Below are 21300 nucleotides of genomic sequence, written 5' to 3'. Positions count from 1 at the left end.
CCAATTAAAACACCTGTGTTGTGCACACACCCCGCTGACTTCCCCCCTCTACCAGAGAGGAAGGTAAGGCAAGCTGCCAGTGGACAGTGTTCCCTGTGCAAGCATTCAGCTCAGGGGGAGCACCACAGCTGCAGAAGGAGTACTCAGCACAGCGCAGGCAGATCTCTAGGGGAAGGAAGATCAGACTTGCCACTTCTCTTGGGCAGAGCCTGCTTTCCCAGGCTGCTGCCAGGCTACCTGGTGGGCTTCCTGCAGAGCCCCGGAACTGCACAGAGCCCGGTGTTTCACTCCATAGCTGTAGGAGCATCAAACTCCTTTAAGGAGTTTTAATTTGCTGCACCTCAAGTCATTTAAGGCACATTATGCAGCCAAATTTCTTACAGCAGCTGGAATTAATACACAATACACCGCCAAGGCATGCAAACACTAAGACCATTAAAGCAGTGCAAAAGCAATTAGCCCACTTTAAAGCATCCTGCACACACCCCCCTTGTTTCATCTACACACAGTCCAAGATGTTAGGGATTATTAGGAGTTGTAAGCAAAACAAAGTATTGTTATGGTCATTTATAAAGCTTCATGATGCATGCATACCTGGAATAAAATGGCCAATTTTGGTCCCCACACCTCAAAACGATACAGAAGAATTAGAGAAGGTAGAGAAGAGCAGCAAGGAAGATCAGTAGTATGAAGGAGTTTCCATCTGGGGACAGACTAGGTCTAATCAGTTGGGAAAAAGTGGTAAGGGTTTACAAAAAAATATTAAATGGTGAAAGTAAAATAGGCATTGAGAGAGTAAGCAAGCTACAAGAACTAGAGGGTCAAACTTACTAGTTTCATTTAAAAAAAAAAAAAAAAAAAAAAAAAAAAAAACACACCGAACAAAACTAAAAGGAACTTCCCCCCCTCCAAGCATGCAATTGAAGTATGGAATGTTTTGCCATAAGATGTTGTGGTAGCTGGCAGCTGAACCCAATTTATAAAAGAGGGCTTGAACTTTCTGAGAGGAAAGGGGTATCAGTACGTATTGACCATGAAAGTTACGAGGTACAGACTACAAATCAGAACTTACTAAATGCTGGAGACTGCAAATGAGAGGGACAGCGGGGAAAAAAGTCCTGGTCATACCCCGTTCATTCTCCCTTTAAGCATTTACTCTGCCACTGAGAGACAGAATACTGGGTAAGACCCAGTAAGTGCCAGTTCTTATGTTCTTGTAAAAAGGGCTGCAGGAGATCGTACAATAAGGATTTAGAGGAAGCTTGTTATTAGACAGACCCTGCTTCTGTTGAAGTGATAAAAGAGCCAGCTGTATTGTAAGAAAGATGGCTCAGGGGGAGTTTGGAGACAAATTCCATGCATCTGGACCATTCTGTTCCGTTTGTCGAGACTCTAAAGTTTTCAAACAGCTCAAGTATGAGTTAATCCCTCATCATGATATATCCACATCTATACATACACGCACAATATTTCTTCCCCCACCAGCATTGCCATGTAACTACCAGGAAAAAAAAACGCATCACCACCTGTAATCTTGAGAGCACAGGAACTAAATCAATTTCACTTATTTAAATTAGCAGCAGCAGACAAATTTAGTCTTTTGTGAACAGACTTCCTGCCCTGGGAAGATAGTTGCTAGTTCAGCCTTGGCTTTGATAAGCCAACTTTAGTTTTGACAACTGTTTAAGAGCAACACTCAAAATCCTCTCCTTTTTGCGTTAACACTGGTCAAAGAGTTTGTACAGACCCACTCATGAGAGACCTAGTTCAGTTAAAGCCTACAGACCACACCATAGATTTCTACTTAAGCAAGATTAGCGTCTTCCAATTTCTCAAGTCCCATCTCCCATCTTTCCTCCAGCATGCTGGAAAGCAGCCAAACACAGCAAGGCACGCTCAGCAGTGATGAGCAGACACTGTAATACTCCTGTGCATGGTGTGTTCATAGTAGCTAGGTCAGGAGGGACCTGATCAGATCATCTAGCCTGACCCCCTGCCACAGGCAGGAATAAATGCTGGGTTCACAAGACCCCAGACAGGTGATCATCTAACCTTTTCTGAATTTGCCCGAGGTAGGGGCAAGGACCACTTCCCTAGGAAGTTGGTTCCAGATGGTTTATGGCCATTAAAAAAAAAAAAAAAAATTTTCTACCCCTAGACAATACTGTATCAGGGGACTGAAATACATTGTTAGCTGATATGTTGTGGCACAGTTTGTTACTAAATAGAATTCCAACTTTTAGGCAAAGACAGCCATTTAATATTTAGAAGTCTAGAACACTGGCCAGAAGTGAGAAGAAAATGGGACCAATTTGATCAACTCCCCACAAAAGGAAAAAGAGGTCCTCTTTTTAAAAAAGGCACAAACCACTGAAAACAGTAAAGATTTCTGGATCACATTTGACCTCATTTTAACAACAACACATTTAGTGACCATGTTTTTTTGTATCTAGGCCAAGAAGTATCTTTTTAAGCAATTTCCCTGGATAGCCTCAAATCCAGCCACTAGTTAGAAAACAGTCTTGACATTATTGCTTCACCAGATTTCCCATTAGAATTAATAACAAGTGTTTTGAAGCTGACTTGCATAAAGAATTAATAGTCAGACTTGCTTAGCAGCCTATTATGTAATTACAGGAGTAGTTACTAAGCTTGGGGCCATCTTAGATTGGTCCTTTCACTACAAATTGGAGACTGCATTAGTAGCTAGAAATAAAGTTACACAACTTCACAAGCCAGAGACTGATTTTTTTTTTTTTTTTTTTTTAAAAGAGAAAAATCACTCCTGCCAGGCATTCCCATCTGGTACTTCGTGGCTAGGTTACTGCACTATATTGTGAGAGTCAGGTATGCATTTGAAGATCAACCTCAATTTCATAATACAGAATAATGCTTTCCATTCCCATGCAGTTAGGACAACTCCATTTCATCCCCATAGAAAATGGCTATGATGCCTGGAACCTTCTCTTCGATTTAGATTCCAATTAAACAACAGCTATTCAAGTAGATACTGTGAATTGTCAGCATCTCTTCACCTCAAAAAACTTGTTCTTACAGGGGCAAGAAAGGGAGGTCAGGATTAACGATAAGTGAGGTAGTGTCTAGGCTCCTTTTTTTTTTTGTCCTCCGTCAGTCTGGTAACGAAACGCATTGTGTATGTTGAATACGTTATATGAAAATAAATCCAAGCATGGAAGAGACAGCTGTGGAGCAAGTTGTAGTAAGTTAAACATTTCTGTTGCACAGTACCTGCAACTGAGTCAGAATAGAACATTTGTGCTTTACTGCACATCTGTGGCTCTTCTATTCTGATATTCTGGAAGTACAAGCTGATTAAATTTGGAACATCAGATGCGACCTGATCCATAAAAGGTCTGGATAGAGATACCGAGGGGATTGATTATTTATAGCTATCTACTTGAAGTCAAGACAAAGACTGAATTGCTTAACATCTTACTAAGTATGGGAGCTTTGAAAAAGGGTTACTTGGAGACATCAACTTAGTTCCTATAGTTTTAGCTTTCAAAAGAGTTATCACAGCCTGCTGGGGCTCCTTATTTTGTACCACTGAAAGAGAAATATCCCTTCCCCAAAGCATTTTCTCCAGAAACAAGAGATGGTATGAAAAAAAAACAAACAAACAAACAAACACAACCTCAAATATTTTACTGTGTGGAAAGTTCTAAATTCAAATTCACCAACTAGAATTGAGCACTGGCAAACTGTCAAATTGTTCATCTTTGCAAATTCTATATTCACTGCTTGACACTGGTAAAAACTAGAAATGATACTGGGGCATAAACTGAAAGATAACTTAAAGTGTGTCATAAAGCAGGCATATTAGTATCCCAATTTTTTTTTTTTTTGCTTAAAATCACCATTATCTACTCGTGTTATTGTTTTCATGAAAGAGTGGGCACTTCCATATACATAAGCTAGAACAAGTATGGGATAGTTATGCTATTTATATTTGTCAAACTACTCAAAGTCATATGGTGAACTCCCAATAAGATTGTCAAGAGTCAACTAAAAAACAGTGTTTTCTAGATAAACCAGTGATACAAAGTCAAAAATTTTAATGTAATATTTTAGTATACAGCCATGTATTTTTATACAAGAAATAGTGGCTTCCATTTGTTCAGTGAGCTTCTTCCCTACTGCAGAGGAAGAGATTCAGTCAGCCAGTTTTGTTTTATGAGACTTTCTATCCAATTCTATGCAGGTGCAAATCATCAAGATGTAAAAAGGGGCGGGGGGGAATGACATCTTTATTCAACCTTTAGATTTTCAGAGCTAGGTCGAGTCAAAGAGTGCTTCTGCTTTCACCCCAGGAAGTTGGTACTGTGTCAGGATTTTTCTATTCAACTGGAAAAATGCCTTTGGAGTAGAGAGTTGTAGTAGAGCATTACGAAACAAGAAAAAAATTCAAACCAGAAGTTGCTCCTCACTGAATATCTGTATAAAGAGGCATAAAGCTCAATAGTTAGAATTTAAGTCTAAACTAGCTCCAAGTTTGTTTTAAGCACAAGTTATTGAACAGTAAGCTTTGCAATTCTGTGGAATGCCTCAGGTGGGAGTTCTGCTGCAGCTTCACTGGAATTACATCTGTTAGTTTAAACACTTCTAAACATTGCAAACCTGAATACAATACTACTGTGCTCATCCCCTTCCTTTCCTATGAGGCAGCAAGGGAGGGAAAAGAAACTAAGAGCAGATTAATGTGGAACAAAAAGCTTGGTTTTTTTAATGAAGTAAATTGAGCACAAAGCTCAGACATATCAGATCTAGGGCCATAATCAACTCATGGCTGTGTTTCCAATCAAGACCAAGGTGATCATAAAGCCTCAGCTGAAAGCCACCTTCTTCCTAAATGCCTGAGGGGGGAGAAGGCATGACACCCAAGTATATTCAATAGGCATGACATTTTAGTTTTGTTTGGGGGTGGAGGGCTTGCTACCTTTCACCAAAAAGTAGTAAAGAGAAGACTGTAATCAACACAGGATAAAAATTTGCCAGTGCTGTTTTTGGATGTCTTCAGTGATCATTACATCAAGACCCAACCAAATTGCTCTTTACCAAGCCATTGCCATCCCTACCCTGTTACATGGGTCTGAAACTTGTTCTGTTAGGTGTTTCTGAGGTTGTCCATTACTATCACAGCGAGACCTTTGGAAAATCCTCCACATCAACTGGAAGGACAGAAGAACAAGCGACAGTGGTCTGGCTCAAGCCAGCATCACCGGCATTGAAGCCAGGTTTATATAGCACCAGGTCTGCTGGACAGGGCATGTTATAAGAATGCCTGACTACCTATACTCCCAACTCAAATCACTGCTCCAGAGGTGGGTAGGAGAGATTCAAGGACACCTTAAAAGACCAACCTGAAAAATAACTACAGTATTAGAATCAATACCTGGGAGACTCAAGCACTGAAGTGTCCCCAGTGGTATTATGATATACAATAAGACACAGAGAGATATATTATCAGAATAGAGGCAGGGAAAGAACAGTGACCCACGTGGCCAGAATCTAGTCCTTCCTCTGAAAACTATTTCACACACCCCCAGCCAAACCAAACATGGATGTCAAAGAGGATGTCACCCACAAGTTTGCATCTGGCGGGGTACAGAGAAGCAACCAGCATGGCTTTGTAGAGGGGAGGGCATGCCTAACAAACCTGGTGTCTTTTTATGATCTGTTAACTAACCACCTGGACATGGACAGGAGGTGGAAGTCATCTACCTAGATTTCAGCAAAGCCTTTGATACCATTTTCCATGAAATCCTCTCAGTTAAGTTAGAGAGTTCTGACCTAGTGAGGTGGGTTGGGAACTGGCTCAGCATCCAATCCCAGTGAGTCTTGATCAATGGGGCAGCCTCATCCTGAAAAGGCCATTTCCACTGGTGTACCCCAGGAATCAATGCTTGAGCCCATGCTTTTTAATATCTTTATTAATGACTTGGATGATGGAGTGAAAAGTGCAATTATTAAGTTTACTGACAGTACCAAACTGTGGGGACAAGTGGGCACATCAGAGGACAAGTCAAGGATTCAGGACGACTTTGAACAAGCTGGTCCTAGGACCTGAACAGAACCAGATGAGGTTCAACAGGGACAAACACCAGGTCCTTCATCTGAGTAGGAAGAACCCTCACCATATCTATGCAACGGGTGGTGGTCCACTAGCTGGCACTGCATCCGAAAGGGACCTAGGGGAGACAATTGACCAGACAATGAATGAGCCACCAGTGTGACAAAGTCACCAACAGAGCAAAACAGAGAACTCTGGTTTGCATCAGATGTGTTGCCAACAGATCCTGAGAGGTGCTCGTCCCCTTCCATTTGGCATTGGCGAGGCCACAGCTGGAGTACTGTGTCCAGTTCTGGGCAACACACTTCAAGAAGAATGGAGACAAGCTCAAGAGAGTGTAGAGAAGGGATGCCTGCATGCTCAAGGGCCTGGGGGACTGGCCCTATGAGGAGGGACTTTGGGATCTGGGACTGTTCAGCCTGAGCAAGAGAAAGCTGAAAGGTGACTTGACAGAAAATGTGTCAAGGGAGAACACCAGGATCTAGGTGAACATCTTTTCTAAAAAGCCACCTACAGGAAGATATGGACCAATGGACACAAGCTAGTCAAGGAAAAAGTTCTGGTTGGACATAAGGAAAAAACCAAAACTTATTTTTTGTACAGGTAACTAGAATCTGGAACACTTCCAGCAGAGGTGGTGCAGCTGCCATCTCTGGAAGTCTTTAAGAGGAGGCTGGACAAATACTTCGTTGAACTTGTTTGAGCCCAATTACTTCCTGCCCAGGGCAGGGAACCAGACTTTATGATCTTGTATGGCCTTTCCAGTCCTTCTTTCTAGGATTCTATGTGGATCCCAAATCAGGCTACTTAGTGATCTATGGACTTGCCAAATGATTTCCCTGTTCACTGGAAGGCTGTCCTCTTATGAAGGGGCTGCCAACAACTTCTAGTCTAGAATCATTTCCAACTATTTAGAAAGGACAAATATGTTAAAAGAATAATGTGTCTTCTATACCATGGAGGGATTGAGGAATCCCACAACTCCTAGTTACTTAGTTCTGGGCCAGCAGAATACTTTCTAAAACACAAAGTATCTGGAAGTTTCAGGTAATTATAGAAATTCTGGCAACAAACAGGACAAGTAGTGGAACAGTACATGATGGGGACAGGGAAAAAGAAGGAGGAGAAAATAGGATGGTTGTGAGATAAATGGAGACCCTCTTGCCTCTTGTTGGATTTCCCCTGCCCCATTTAAGCCAGTTTATAAATACAGAGAATTTTCCCTTTGAGGAGATAGAACTTGCTTTTTTGTACAAAAAAAGCAAAAGTTCTAACTAACCAGGGAAAGATTGTCTTTATGCAGACAATAGGTACATCAAGTTAAAAGCTGTTTATAACCAAACAAGTAGTTCTTAGTTAAATTAAGAGTTTGCTGACCAGATACAATCTGCACTGCAGTCATTAAGACGACTTAGTTCCTATTCATTCTTGAGAACACCTGTTTAAAAAATGAATTCAAAGAGATTTGTTTAGCTAATCCCAACAAGACTCCTCCTCTAACATCACCAAATTATACCACACCACTACCACTGAGCCAAACTTATCATTTACCTTCATATGTGAAGATGTTCTGTCTGCACAAGGATGTGTGGGGGGGTGATGTGTTGACACAGCTGTAGCCTCCCAATGCACACCCCCACCCACCTTTGGTTCGGCCAGGGACAGGCAAAAAAAATACAGCCCGTGGGCCATCCAGCCCACCAGGCCATTCTATCCAGCCCATGGGGCCCCTAAAATTAATAAATTAGTATTTATTAGCTTCTGGCTGCATGTGAAAGCTGGAAGGAGACATGGGCAGCAGGACCCAGAGGGAGCCTGAGCAGGCTTAAGCAGCCGAGCCTGCCCCACCCCCAGCTAGTTTCCTGCCTTGGCCCTACTCCAGCACCACATGCCTGCTGGCTGCATCACCAGACTGTGGAGCACAGAACTACACCAGCACAGGGGTGTGCAGGCCAAGGGGCAGAGTTTGTGTGCATATGTTCATAGAAAGAGTCCCACATTCACATCTCACCATACACATGCACGCATATCCCCTGCCCTTAACCACATACACAGTACAAGAGTATGGTATATGACTTCATTTTAAGCTGTTGTGCAATCACCTCCATATACACTACAAAAATATATGTAAATCAGGACAAAAATATTTTTTGAAGTCAAATGAATGAATGCTTTAGATGTTTGCTTTGTAGAATATAAATTTATATTTTTTTGGTACTGAGATGGCAAAACTGCTTGCTGAAAAGAATACTTCTGGGGGCAAGAGGAGGGACTTCCAGTCACAAGATAGTGACCAGGGGGAGGGGCACCCGTCAAGGGGCAGGGCTACCTACTTTTGACAGCTTGCCAAAACTCGGTAAGCAGCCCTCTGCCCAAAATAATTGCCTGCCCCTGGGCTAGGCCCTGTGTACAGCACTGGGAGTTTCATATGTGCTGCAAGCAATATGAGTTCACTGTAGTTTGGCCCAGACCCTGCCTGGAGCCTCTGCTTTCAAGCAGGTCCAGAGGCCTGCTGCCTTTTGCTCTTACCTTCCCTCCCCCTCCCTCCCCTTATTTCAGCGAGGGTGGAAAGGAGGGAAGCAGTTGGCAACGTGCAGGTTCTGCTTTCACTCAACTCCAAAAGCTTGCAGTACCTCCTTTCCCTGATGCTGAATTTAACAGTGGGAGGTGGGGAAAGAGTAGAGAGCAGCAGGCTTTAGGAACTACCTGAAAGCAGGAATGCTGGGTAGACCCTGCACTGGGGAGCACAGAGTTCACAGCACATGCTGCCAAGAGCTCACTGGCATCCAAGATCAGAGAGGGTCTATGGCCACATCCCCTTCATCTATGACAAATATGTAATGAGCTCTTTTCATTGCATCAGTGAACCACCCCGAAGGATCCGTGACCACAGCCCCATTGCCGGATCCACCCATACTGCCTGCCAAAGTCAATTCCCATTTAAACTGGTTTAAAAGGACTTCTCCAGTTGTTTCCTCTCTAGTTTGAAAAATACCTTTCTCTGCTTGAAATATACTGAAACTAGCTGTCCACAAATGATTTCCAAGTTACCTACCTTGCCCCCACAACTAGTCATGCAAGACAGACATCATCCACACTCTGCAGAGTGACAGATATACAAGTTTAGATGATCCATGTCAAGTATTTATTCCTTTTGGCAGTGGCACTTGAATTCACTTGACCTTTCTACTTCATACTTCAGAATGAAGTTGTGAGGAAAATGTACTGCAGTATTCTTGTTCCATCCTTCTAGAAATGACTTAATGCATCCTGATCAACCTTGTAATGGGACAGCCAGTACATCTTGTAATTTTGAATGCTTTCTGAGATTCCAACAGCAGTTGCTGCTTAGAACCTAAAAGCCTCTGCAGCGAGCAATGAATGTGTGCAAACATGAAGCACTAAATAAAGTCAGAAGGGACTGGCATAGTAATGCTTATAGTTTTCTGCTCAGGGCACTTTCCTCAGTTGTGGTGGAGCAATGCAACACAAAAATACCCTGCCAAAAATGGTTGTTCCAAGTAGGAAGACTGCTGTGAATGAACACCTTTGTAACATACACAAGATTGCAGTCCTTTCCTTGCATTTGTCACAAAGTATTCAGCAGAGTTTGCAGATTCACTGGAATCTGACAGGGCTGCACTATGAGCGCTTCTGAAGTGGTCTCAGACTTGCAGCCTCTGGGCTGTCAACCATGTGCTGTAGCACCCACACCGCCTCAGCCCCCACAGGTTGCAGTGATTTGTAGTAGTCATACGCCACTTTGGTAAATGAACATCTGAATTTAAATCTGCTATTTAGCAGGGGAAAAAAAAAATCCACAACAAAACAAACAAATGAATGCAATCCTCTCACATAACAGTAACATGCAAGATGCCACTATACATAAACTACACTGCTTGCCTTCATAAGAGGCAGCTATAGCCATTTTTCCATATGCATTATTAAAATTCTTATACAGAGAAAGGCATTCTAAGAAAGCTGCCCTCATTTCCAGTGATTAGGATTCATTTTACTGTGTTATGTAAAGTGATTATAGCATTAAAATTATGACATTTGAGATACCATAGTGCCTTACAACAGTGGTCTCCAAACGTTTATGATCGCACACCCCATCAGTAAAAAATTTGAGTACGCACCCCCAATATAATGTCGCAATACGCTGAAAGCAAATGAATGAGCAAGAGTGCCACTGTCAACCCCACCACACTGTGGAACTCCCACTCTTCCCTCAGGATACCTCGTGTACCATACATGACATGTGACCGTCTGACATACAGACCGAGTGAGTGTCAATCCATATATTAAATATTAGTAAAGCTTAATTTCTTATTTTTTTTAGATAAAAATAAATATAAATAGAAGTTCTAATGTTTTCTTAGAGACCACTGCCTTACAGAATACCAAATTAAAAACTAAAGCTCTAGTATTCCACCATAGCACAGTAAGTTACTTTGTTTCATATAAGCATCAAGGTTTTGGGATTAGGGAAGGGGGATGTCTTTTTGGACCAGCTGCATGGCTGGGATTAAATAAAAAGGGGGGGGGGGAAGAAAAAAAAAGAGAAACTTTTGAATGCAAGGCATTCTTCACTGAAACATTAAAAACTGTCTTCAGTCACTATACCACACTATACAATCCCCTTTCACAAGCTGATCGTGTATCATCTCACCAGAAGTGAGGTTTTGGGGGCAATATCTTTTATTGGACTAACTGTATATATAAAGACAGAAGAAGCTTGCACATTTCCTAGACAATCACACTTACAATGCTCCACTCCTACAAGTTTTACCTTAGCAATTAATTCTCACCCCAGACCTCAAGAAATGATCCCCTTCCTTCCTCCTAAACTCCTGCAAGCACCGCCCCTGCCCCACCCCCCTCCCCTGTCATCCTCAAGTCCTGCTGGGAGGCTCTTGCAAAAATTCACACCATAGATAGTCAGCCAACTTCTGAAATACAGCTTCAGTGTTTTTCATTGCCAGGGTATATCCTGCTAACATTACCATTATCTTAAATACCTGTATTTTCCTCACATACAAGCATGTCCCCAAAATGTAATATGCAATCTTTTATTTGGGGGGGGTAGAAGATTTTACCTTGGACTACAGGCAAGTACCTCAGGTCTGAAGTCCCAGATTCAGCATGAACCCAGACGTGGTGTACCAGGCCCTGCCTGGCACGTGGCTTGGCAATGTACGAGTTTGGACTTGGTATGATGGGTCAAACCAAATGCCCGAGCCACAAAAGGAACTCAGGGCATCAACCCAAAATAGCGCACAGTTAGGTCCAGAAGGCTGGCCCAGGTTGGAGGGAGCTCCTAGAGATGTGGGAATGAATGCCATCACTGATACCCCCACATGCACACCCACCCACCAAGCAAAGGTTTCTGCTGGTCCAGAAACTTTTTCCTCATGTAATACACACCTCAAGTTTTTCCCAGCTTGGGGGTAGGAAAAGAAAGGAAGGGAGTGGTAGTTTTTTTTCTTCCCAGGTAGATTTAGAAGTTGCAGTCATGCCTTTTCCACCCTCTTTTTGTTCCCCCCACCACCACCCCAAAACAGGTTACAGAAGCCTCTTCACGCCCATTCCAGTTTGAGTGGGTTTGTTTACCAGTGCAGGGCAGCTCACGTAACCTCTTCAACTAGAGCCATCAACAGGTGAACTAATAATGGAATATAGCAAATGGGTTCACTTCCTTTCCAGAACACTGAACTGATTAGCATGTGAAACTGTCTAGCCCAGATTAAGCATATGAAAACTCTTGGGAGTTCTGCTTTCATCTCAAACAGAAAAAAAAAAGAGCAACGTCAACTATCCTGCACCCTCCACCTTGTTTAATACTAAAACCCTTACTATAAACCAAGTGAAAGTATTCATTAAGTTTTGGAACATGCAAGCAATAGCTGGATTTCTCTGATCTCCAATAAAAGTTCTATTGCTTTTCTTTATTTACATGACAAAAGAGAGTCTTTTACTATTTGCTTTACATCTCCTTACTTGGCAGAAAGTAAATTCTTTAGACCTTGCAAAGCCTCATGTCAGGACAAAGGGCACCAAATGCAGAATTTGAGACTTGCTTTGGAATGCAGACCTGGACAGGCAGCTCTGTACAAGATCAGTTTTAATATTTGAAAAACTCTTCTGTAATGAGGGCATGCATATAAATAAAGTTTTGCTAGAGTTGAAAAGACTGAATTACACAAGTTCCCAACTTGATTTTACAAGAGGAACAAAAGTTAAAACATGCAACTGTTAGGGAACCCCCCCCCCCCAAAAAAAAATTCTAAGGATATGCATGTTCAATTCCACTTACAAGTCTGTTTAAAACCTTATTACAGTAACCCTCCATATACATGTAGCAAGCAAACTGATTTGACACAAGTCTATTTATTACCCAACAATCTACTTTTGTTGTTGACCAATACGGTAGTGTGAAGCAAGTAATGCATTCTGTTTGCCTTTACCCCAGTGGAATAGTGGGGAGGAGTGGGAAATCACAGGTAGGTTTAGGTTATGAAGGTCATCTTCTTTGTATTACTGGCCCAATTTCTAGCATCTACTTCCCTGTAAACCATGGGGTCACAGGGAGACAGCAACTTGTGTAAATCCTGACAAGTCTTTAAGTCGGTTATCTTCAGGTGCCTAAACCCTTTTGCAATATATTCCTTTGGTTTTATTCCCAGCTCTGGGTTACTCATTCCTTCTAATAAAGTTTCATCACCCGTGTTACTTTCCTTACATCTGCCAAAATGCTTTGAAGTCCTCAAAATAGAAAAAGTTGCAGCAACTCAGAGCCCCATTACCCAGAAGTTTTGCATAGGCATCTGTTTGAATTCAGCATAGTTTTAGCATTTGAAAAAAAAAAAAAAAAAAAAAAAAACACAAAATGCAAGATTAGGAGAAAGTTTGGCAAGTTTCAGTCGTATTGTTTTATTTAAAGCATACTGGTCATCTAATGTTTTAGATCCATTTTTCTTTATCCAAGTTTGAGACTGATAACAAGCTACCAAAATTCATACCAAGTATTTTCAGCCATTTAAACTACAACAGTGCTTTTACCATCATCTTCCAGTGAAGTTAATGACCTTATTATTTCAAAGCAGACCAATCCCAGTCCCATGCCTTTTTCTTTGCAGAATGGTGGTATTTTAATACCATGCTGAGTTTAAAAATCAGCCAACATACTGTTGTAACAGCAGTCATTTCTTTAAGAAGTGTCAGAAAAGATCATCCTAAAGTTACACGTCTTACTGACCAGGTCCTATTTAGCCTGATAGCCAGAAAGATTATAATTCAGAAGTCTCTGAAGAGTCCCCTTCCAGAGTGATCAATCACAGAAGTGTGATGTATCGCAATAGCCAGTTGCTTTTAAGTTAATATTAATAATAATACCCAAGAAAATATCCTCCACCATACACTGAAAGAGACTTGGAACAAAATAATTAATTTTAAGGCACCTTTCATTAAATGCTGTGAAATCACACCAGAATGAGTCGTAGTTCTTCCCTCCATGCTCCTAAGGATTGTTAGAACCAGGCTGGTTAAACTACATTTATAGAGAGACATATGAAAGCAAATGCCTGGTCAATCACATTACCAGATCTCAATAGAGAATTTTTCAATTCTTTTAAACTTAAGTGTGCCTTAGGATTTTGCCTCCAAAAGGCAAAATACCTTTTGTAGTCACTGCATAGATTTTCCTTAAAAGATACCAGGATCAAGTTTGGAAAGTTCAGGACATTTGGTTTCCAAATCTCTCTCATGATCAAGGATCCACTAAATGTAACCTTTGAAAGATTGCAACTTACAGTATTAAGTGACTACACGCAACACAATGCCTTCAGTACACCAAATAAAAAAAAAAAAAATTAAAAAAAAAATCCACATACACCTTTTTCCACTCCCTTAATCTATCTTGCATTCTCTCTTCTCCTACACAGGGGAAGTTATTCTCAATTTGAGAAAAAGACCTGGCACCTACTTTATATCTAGGCCATCTCTAGACTAGAATTCTAAAAGGTCCAAAGCTGAGAATTTGATGAAGCAAGCTTCAGCTCTCAAAAGCTTGTGATTATAAGTAAATTGACTTTGGTTACTCTGCAAAGTGCAAGCCTACCCTATTTTCATTTCAATTAGTACCAAGACAAAAAGATCACTTCAGAAGTGAGCCACATTAGAAGTATGACCTAGCCCCCCTCAGACATACAGACCCCACATTAAAAACCCCTTAGCTTCACTTTACCAACACAGAGCTGGACAACACTGAAGAGGGTTTCTACTGGACAAGGTAGATAGAACTACCCACCACAAAATGAAATTTTATTAAATACCCCAAGCATGATTGTGGAAAGATCTGAACCATAGCACCCACCATGGGGGAAGATGTCCTATTTATCATTTTTATGGCTGCAATGAAGACCTGCACCAAGCTACTGACAACATTTCGCAATGCATATCAAATCCAAAATGTCACACTAGTATTATCCGTCAGTGCACTTGTTTATAGGTTATTCTGTCATTCGACTGCTATATTCCATATGAATAAATAAAATAACTGTTATCATTCAGCAAGAAAACAATGAGAATCCAGCCCTAGAGCTAAGGAACTCCATCTAAAAGGGCAGTAAGTTTCTTAACAATTCTAAGTTCAGAAACTGAGAAGGAATCCTCAGTTCAGTCTTCCGCTTAGAAAAAAAGGCCCTGGTAAAAATGGACTAGTATCATACTTTCAGCCCTCTGCTCTTTCCCCCCGCCCACCCCAGTCAAGCCTCAAGCTCAAAATTTGCAAGAAACTTTCAAGTTTAGAAGCAGTTTTGTTTTAACATCAGTTTTCAGCATGCAGTCACTTTAAGCACTATGTACCTTTATTTTTGCTTTCAACTGTTTGCATAACTCACTTCAGAGAGAGGGAGAGTGGAGCTCAAAGTAATTAATGCATTACGTTTCCTAAACCATGTCTAAAGTTGTTACGTGGTACACTCAGGCAGCCACAGTTATCTACACGCATTATACAAGGCGAGAGGACAGCTGATCTGAGGAGTAAAAGGGAATGACTATCACATGTTCAGAGTCTCAGTCACCCTCTTTGATAAAGACACGGTTTGAGAAGACATACAATATTAATTCTATTTATGAGGCCTGTTACTGTAGTCATTTTTAAAGCAGTAGCTTTCTCTTTTCCATTTCAACCTGTCTGTAGCAGTTAAGCAAGCCAGATTTATCACTTAAATTCTGTACTTTTTGCAGGCTACCTTCCCAAGATGATGACGTAACCAAGATTGTATAGTCGACCTATACAGACCAACTGATACACGAAGATCTGCAGGGGTCTATAACAGGCTAGATGTGCTGTGGAAATTGTTGTGTGCTGGAAGTAACTTTGATAGAATGGACACCAAGAACAGAAACAGGCTTAGTTTTCCATTTCATAAGAGCAGCCATCTTTGTGAGCAATATAGGCCAGAGTTTAAGAGCCACCAATAGGTATTATGGGAACCATGTAAGTAGGCAACTTGTGTCTCCTAGTATCTGTGAGACAGCAAGACAAAAAGGATTGTCTGTAGAAGCTGGTGTCAAGTGAAAAAGATCACTATACGTTTACTCTAGCCACAAGTTGCCCAACTCTGTATGTGGGCAGCACCTGTGCGGCATGCTGCAGATGAGGTAGGAGACATGCAGCACAGCACCAGATAGGGCAGGAAACAGAAAGCAAGGCAGGAAGTTGGACAGGGAGCCTGGGGAATAAAGCAGATCAGGCAGGGAAGAGGATTGGAGTGGCACTTGGGGAGGGTGTGGGGCTAATCTGTGACAGGTGCAGCCCCTCTGTTCTAGTGTAATGGGTTATGTACTAGTTTTTCCATCAAGGAGTTAACAGCAGTACATACAATAGTGTAGGAATTCATAAGAGACAAACTAAACAGTGGACAACATTTTAATCTTTGTCCTTCTAGCAGCAACTGTAGAAGCTTTTTTGATGTTCTGCTGTCATACCATAACCAAAACCAAATCTTTGGTGCCAAAGATTGACATACAACTACAGAGAAGGCCAGTGACCAGCTAAAGGAAATTTCTAGTGAGACAGCCACCCAAACACAATAAAATTCATGATCAGCATCCAGGGAAAGTGCACCATTTTGTCACCACTCCAGAATATAACCCTTTCAACAAAAGTGTAAAGATCAGGTGTGATACCAACATAGTTACTGGGACCACCTATTTGTTTCACCATCATTTTGATGATGTAGTTGCTTTGAGTCTTATCCCATTACCTGGATTGGCTTTACGTCAGTAAGGTTTATTACTCTGTTGTTCTCTCCACCCCCCTTGCTTCTCTCAGCACTGCCCTCTTCTCCCTTTCCACCGCTGCCCTCCTTTCCAGTCTTGTGATTTTAAAGAAGTCAGTCTGATGTCAGGCAGAAGGCAGGATATATTTGCATTTTACAGACTAGGCCAGAGATGCAAAGCATAAGTTTTCATATGCTCATCCTTTCAAGAAGTTCTTTATTTCTCTCTATCCAGTTTATCTTGAACTCAGGATCACCACATCCTACTGTTAGCCACTATAAAAGAAGTTATGTGATTTTAGGAAACCCAAAGCCACCGACAAGTAGTTGCTTTTCAAAAGTCACCTGAGTGAGTCACTGAATGAATAGTTGCCTTGCTCATTCATGTTTTCACTTCATTAGCCTTTTGTCCTGCATCCCAGTTCTGATAGATTCAGTAGGGAAAAAAAAAAAAAAGTACAGCTTTGGTACCTGAATTGAAGTTGTGAATGACAAGACCATTTGTTGTTATGCAAGTAGTTACCTCATTTTATATGGTTAACGTATTATCAGGAGTAAGACAGCAGCTACTTTTCCCAGGAAAGGTGCCAACACTCAGAAGCTGCCCTTTGAAGGCAAGTGTTAAAAACACAGCTTTCATGGGGTTAAGTACATATTAAAATGGTGAAATTTGAAGCTTAGTCCCTCAGCCCTAGGAAGGCTCATTAAAAGTGTTGGGAAGAGGATGGAAAACAGAGGTCTGGCTGAACCTCAAGGCCTATGTACAAACTAAATGATAAAAGGTATTACTGGATTAGAGTGCCATACAAAGTGGATTAGAGATGAGTAAACAGAGCAAACAATGTGTAACATTACATTTGTAAGGCTACTTGACACAGCAGCAGAAGACAAGCTGACAGAGCAAAAACCCTTATCATTGGCCTATTCCTCCAAACCAGATATGCCTCAACAGAAACATGATGTTTGCACCAGATGGCATTTCTTTCTTCTATACATTAATGCAGGATGTGAGCAAAGATTTCAGCTGCAGGTTTTGGAGGTGGTGCCCCCCCATTTTTCAAGGTTAGTAAGCTAGAAGTTAGATGCATCTAACAAGAAATGCATGAGGATTAGTTACACTCTTCTGTATTGGTACAGACTAAGAACATTAAAAAAAAAAAAAAAAAAAAACCACACACAACCAAAAAACAAACCACCTTAAGCATGAAGCAATGCTTACTGCGTCACCAGAAGCTGCAGAAAGACCAAATTTGCCCTTCACATAAATGCGGTCCCAGATAAGGTAGTGTGGGCATGCCTGATCCAAGCCAAGTGATCTTTGCTGGTAGCTTTTTCTGAGCATTACTTCAAGTCAGCCTAAAACTGGCCAGATGCAGAAGAGCCAGATTTACCCATTTTTGAACCAACAGCTTTGCAGTTCAGTTACTGCCCTACTGAAAGGAGTTATTAACAGCGTAAGCTACTTTGCCTTGTCCTCATGAGAATGCTGGGGGGTGGAAGTCATTTCTTTTTGGAGCCCAGCTCTTAGACAGTTCCTAACCAAACCAAAACAAGCAAGGATATGTTAAAACCTGAAGCAAACAGCCCACACCCAAGAAAGGTGGCAGCATGACCTGCCGTTTTAGGTTTTCAAAAGAAAGAAGAAGTTGAGCGAATGCTTTTCAGTGGTAGAGGCTGCCTGCCCAGGTGCGCATGCTTTTCAGGGACTCCACCAGCTCTCTGGGTTTCCTGCTCCAGCACTTCACTCGCCTCCTCATGGGAAAGTTTTCCCTCCTAGCTAAAAAACTTCCCTGGCTGCAACAGGAGACCATTGCTCCTTGTTCTGTCCCACCCCACAACCCCCTTCCCTTTAGACACCAGAGGAATGGGAGAGACAGGATCACCACCAGGGTGGCCGCGGTAGAGGCCAGCCTGACTGTTCTCTATGGATACAAAACCAGGTGCCTTTCTGGCCTGTTTTTCCCCTTTGAGAGAAAATGGCGAAATCTCTTCACAGAGGATACTCCAGTTGTCTGCTACTCTGTCCTCTACCGATACAAATACTGGTGCCTTGATGTTTTCTGTTTTTCTCTTGAAAGAGGTTTTGCCCGTTTTCTCTCAAAGAGAAAAACCAGAGGACACAGACGCGGGGTTTCGTACCACGGGAGTAGCAGACAACTGGAGTGTCCCGTGGGACGGCCACCCTGCGGCTCCAGGAGGGTGCGGAGACCAGCAGGGGGCCGGTCGCCGGGAGAGACCTGCCGCCGGCCCTTACCTGCGATGTCCCAGAGCTGCAGCCGCACCAGGGTCTTGCTGTCCCAGTGCAGCACCTTGAGGGCGAAATCCACGCCGATGGTGGCGCGGTAGTGCTGGGAGAAGAGCTGGTGCACGTAGCGCTTGATGATGCTGGTCTTGCCCACGCCCAGCTCCCCGATCACCAGCACCTTGAAGAGATGCTCGCGGCACTCGGCCGCCCCGCCGCCCGCCATCCCGCCGGCACAAACTTCCTCGCCCCGCAACTTTGTGGCAACTTCGCCGCAGCAGCTCCGCCCCGCCAGGCGAAGGGAGGGCAGGGGAGGAGCAACCACCTGACTGCAGTCACAGGACGCGGAAACCCCCGAGCCTTATATAAACCCGCTCGGCCGGGAGCAGGAGGAGGAGCCGGAGTCTGGTGCCTCTTCGTCCTGCAACTGCAGGTTGCTCCGCTCCGCGTAGGAAAGTGTTTTCCTCCTCCTTAAAAACTTCCCTTGCTGCGTCTTCACCCTTCAGACACCTGAGGAATGTGAAAGCAGGTTGCAAAGGGGATGGAGCTGGACAGGCCTCAGCACTGGCGACGCGTACCCCGCCTGCGCTCCCTGAGCGTGGCGGTGCACCCCCTGCGAAAAGCGCCATCGAAACTGCTGGTAGCACCTGTGGGCGCTTGCCACTGCTGACACCGCCCATGGCGTCTGGAGGCACTCCGGCCTCGGTGGCGTCTGCTGCTGGTCGCGGGCCAGCAGTCGGCACTTGCCATCCTCTCCTCCAGCCACCGACAGCGCTGTGGCCGCCTGCAGGAGCGCCCCACTTGCTGCTGCCACCTACAGCGCCGCCGCCACGTGCGGGAGCTCGCTGTGCCCCCCCGACACCGGGGCATGCGGCGTTCATGAGCTGGAGTGTCCTCAGTGGGGACGAGGCAGGACAGGGAGCAAGGGGTTCAAGTTGCGGCGAGGGGAGTTGGAGTGGGGTATTAGGAAGCACTCTTTCACCTGGGAGGGGAGGAAAGCGCTGGGACGAGGCTGGCCAGAGGGGTGCTGGGCTCGCCATCTTTGGAGGCTAGTAAGGCACAGGCATACAAAGCGGTGGCTGGGATTAGGGGTTGCCAACTCTTGTTTGGATCTATCCCACGGGAGGTTTATCACATGATGTAATGACATTAATGAGTCATTACCTCAGGAAAGGGAATGCACATTACTATGGTTTTTGGTTGCAGTTGGGTTGGTCTAAGGACACAGACAGGCAAGGTTCCTTGAGTACATGTGGTATTTAGGGTGGCCATCATTCATGACAATAGGATATAATATTTATTATAATGTCCTCAAGGCCCTATCATTTATTCCTCCCTCCCCCCTGCCCAGGTGACTCTCAGCAGTCTCCTGGAGATGTATATCTAATTCCTGGAGACTTCAGGGCAATCCACAGTCATTACATAAACCTGTTTGAGCCAAATCAGCTGTGTCTGATACTACATTCAACCAGGTTTATCTCAAACCAGTTTCAGCCATTTTCAAACTGGGTTATGTGCACTAAACGTTGTGAGAGAGTGCTTATGCTAAGCACGGCCTAGCATTAGAACAATGCACTAAAACTCCCAGAATGCTTCAAGGAGATTGAGGAGTCAGCGATTGACATTCTGGTAATCACTTTCTGACCCTTAGATGAAAATACTGAACTTCTGACCTTTGAACAATGATAAAAATAGCAGACACGCGGCTTACATTGTTAAGAATAGGAAACTGCATGGCTAAACCGCAATGACGAAAAAACAACCGCATATTATGTCAGTTTTGACATTTTTGACCCTGCAAAAACCAGCAAAACATATAGATGAATAATGTATTTAGGTTATAGAAAATTAGCATAAGAAATATAAAGGTCATTAAGGATTAACATAAGAAGCATAATGATTATAATACAAAGCGTATCACCTGATATTATAGATAAGTTAACTAAATAACCAATAGAAGTAAGAATTAGAAATGCATATGTATAAGTGCTATCATATATAACTAATAGTAAAGTTATGTTAGATGCCTCACTTCCACCATGGGGACAGTTTTGTATCTTTTGCCTAAAAAAAGATAAGGGACTCCTTTTAAATGAGCTGTTGACCAGTTCTGAGACTACTGAATCAGGCAGCCGCACCTAGCCTCTGGGTTAGAGAGCAAGGGCTTGATTTGGGAACCTCGTGAACCAACAGACCTCCTTTAGTTTATGACTTTGTGAAACAATAAAAGTTTTAAATTGAACAGGTCTGAGCCTGTGCTTAATTCAGTCCTATATAATTCGGCATCAAGCTCACACAAACATCTGTTCTGTTACAGGTTTAAACCAGTTTCTGATCACTTAAACTGGTTTATGTGTAATGTCTGTCCCTAGCCTAGCTGGGATGAGCCCAGCTTTGAGCAGGGGGTGGGACTAGGTGACCTCCTGAGGTCCCTTCCAGCCCTCCGTGTGGATGATTCTATCAGGTTTCTCTTGACTTAGTGTCTCAGGGCATTGTAACATGTTCATGGAGCACTTAGGCCTTGGACCATTCACATAGGAATACCCAAAACTAGTTTTGAAGCAGGTTTGAAGTTGCACCACTCCAGGCAGCTTTAGCCTATCTTTCTCAAGTCCTGTTTCATTCACGCGTGGCCATGCCTTACAGGCGAGCTGCCCAAGTTGCCATCCTCCAGCACCTTG

General features: G+C 43.0%; 1 protein-coding gene across 1 annotated transcript in view; it reads right to left on the bottom strand.

Moving 5' to 3' along the window:
- Window positions 1–18963, bottom strand: part of RAB32 (RAB32, member RAS oncogene family) — a 48236-nt gene extending 29273 nt beyond the window's left edge. Inside the window, exon 1 of the mRNA XM_090041012.1 lies at window positions 18632–18963. Within this exon, the coding sequence (XP_089897138.1) occupies window positions 18632–18845 (214 nt within the window). The 5' untranslated portion in view covers window positions 18846–18963. The remainder of the gene's footprint in view (window positions 1–18631) is intronic.
- Between the last annotated feature and the right edge of the window lie 2337 nt (window positions 18964–21300).

This window comes from Crocodylus siamensis, chromosome 1 (genome assembly GCF_052110815.1).
Source record: "Crocodylus siamensis isolate JL-2025a chromosome 1, ASM5211081v1, whole genome shotgun sequence".
In the NCBI taxonomy this organism is placed as follows: Eukaryota; Metazoa; Chordata; order Crocodylia; family Crocodylidae; genus Crocodylus; species Crocodylus siamensis.
This window is presented reverse-complemented; position numbering and strand designations above follow the sequence as displayed.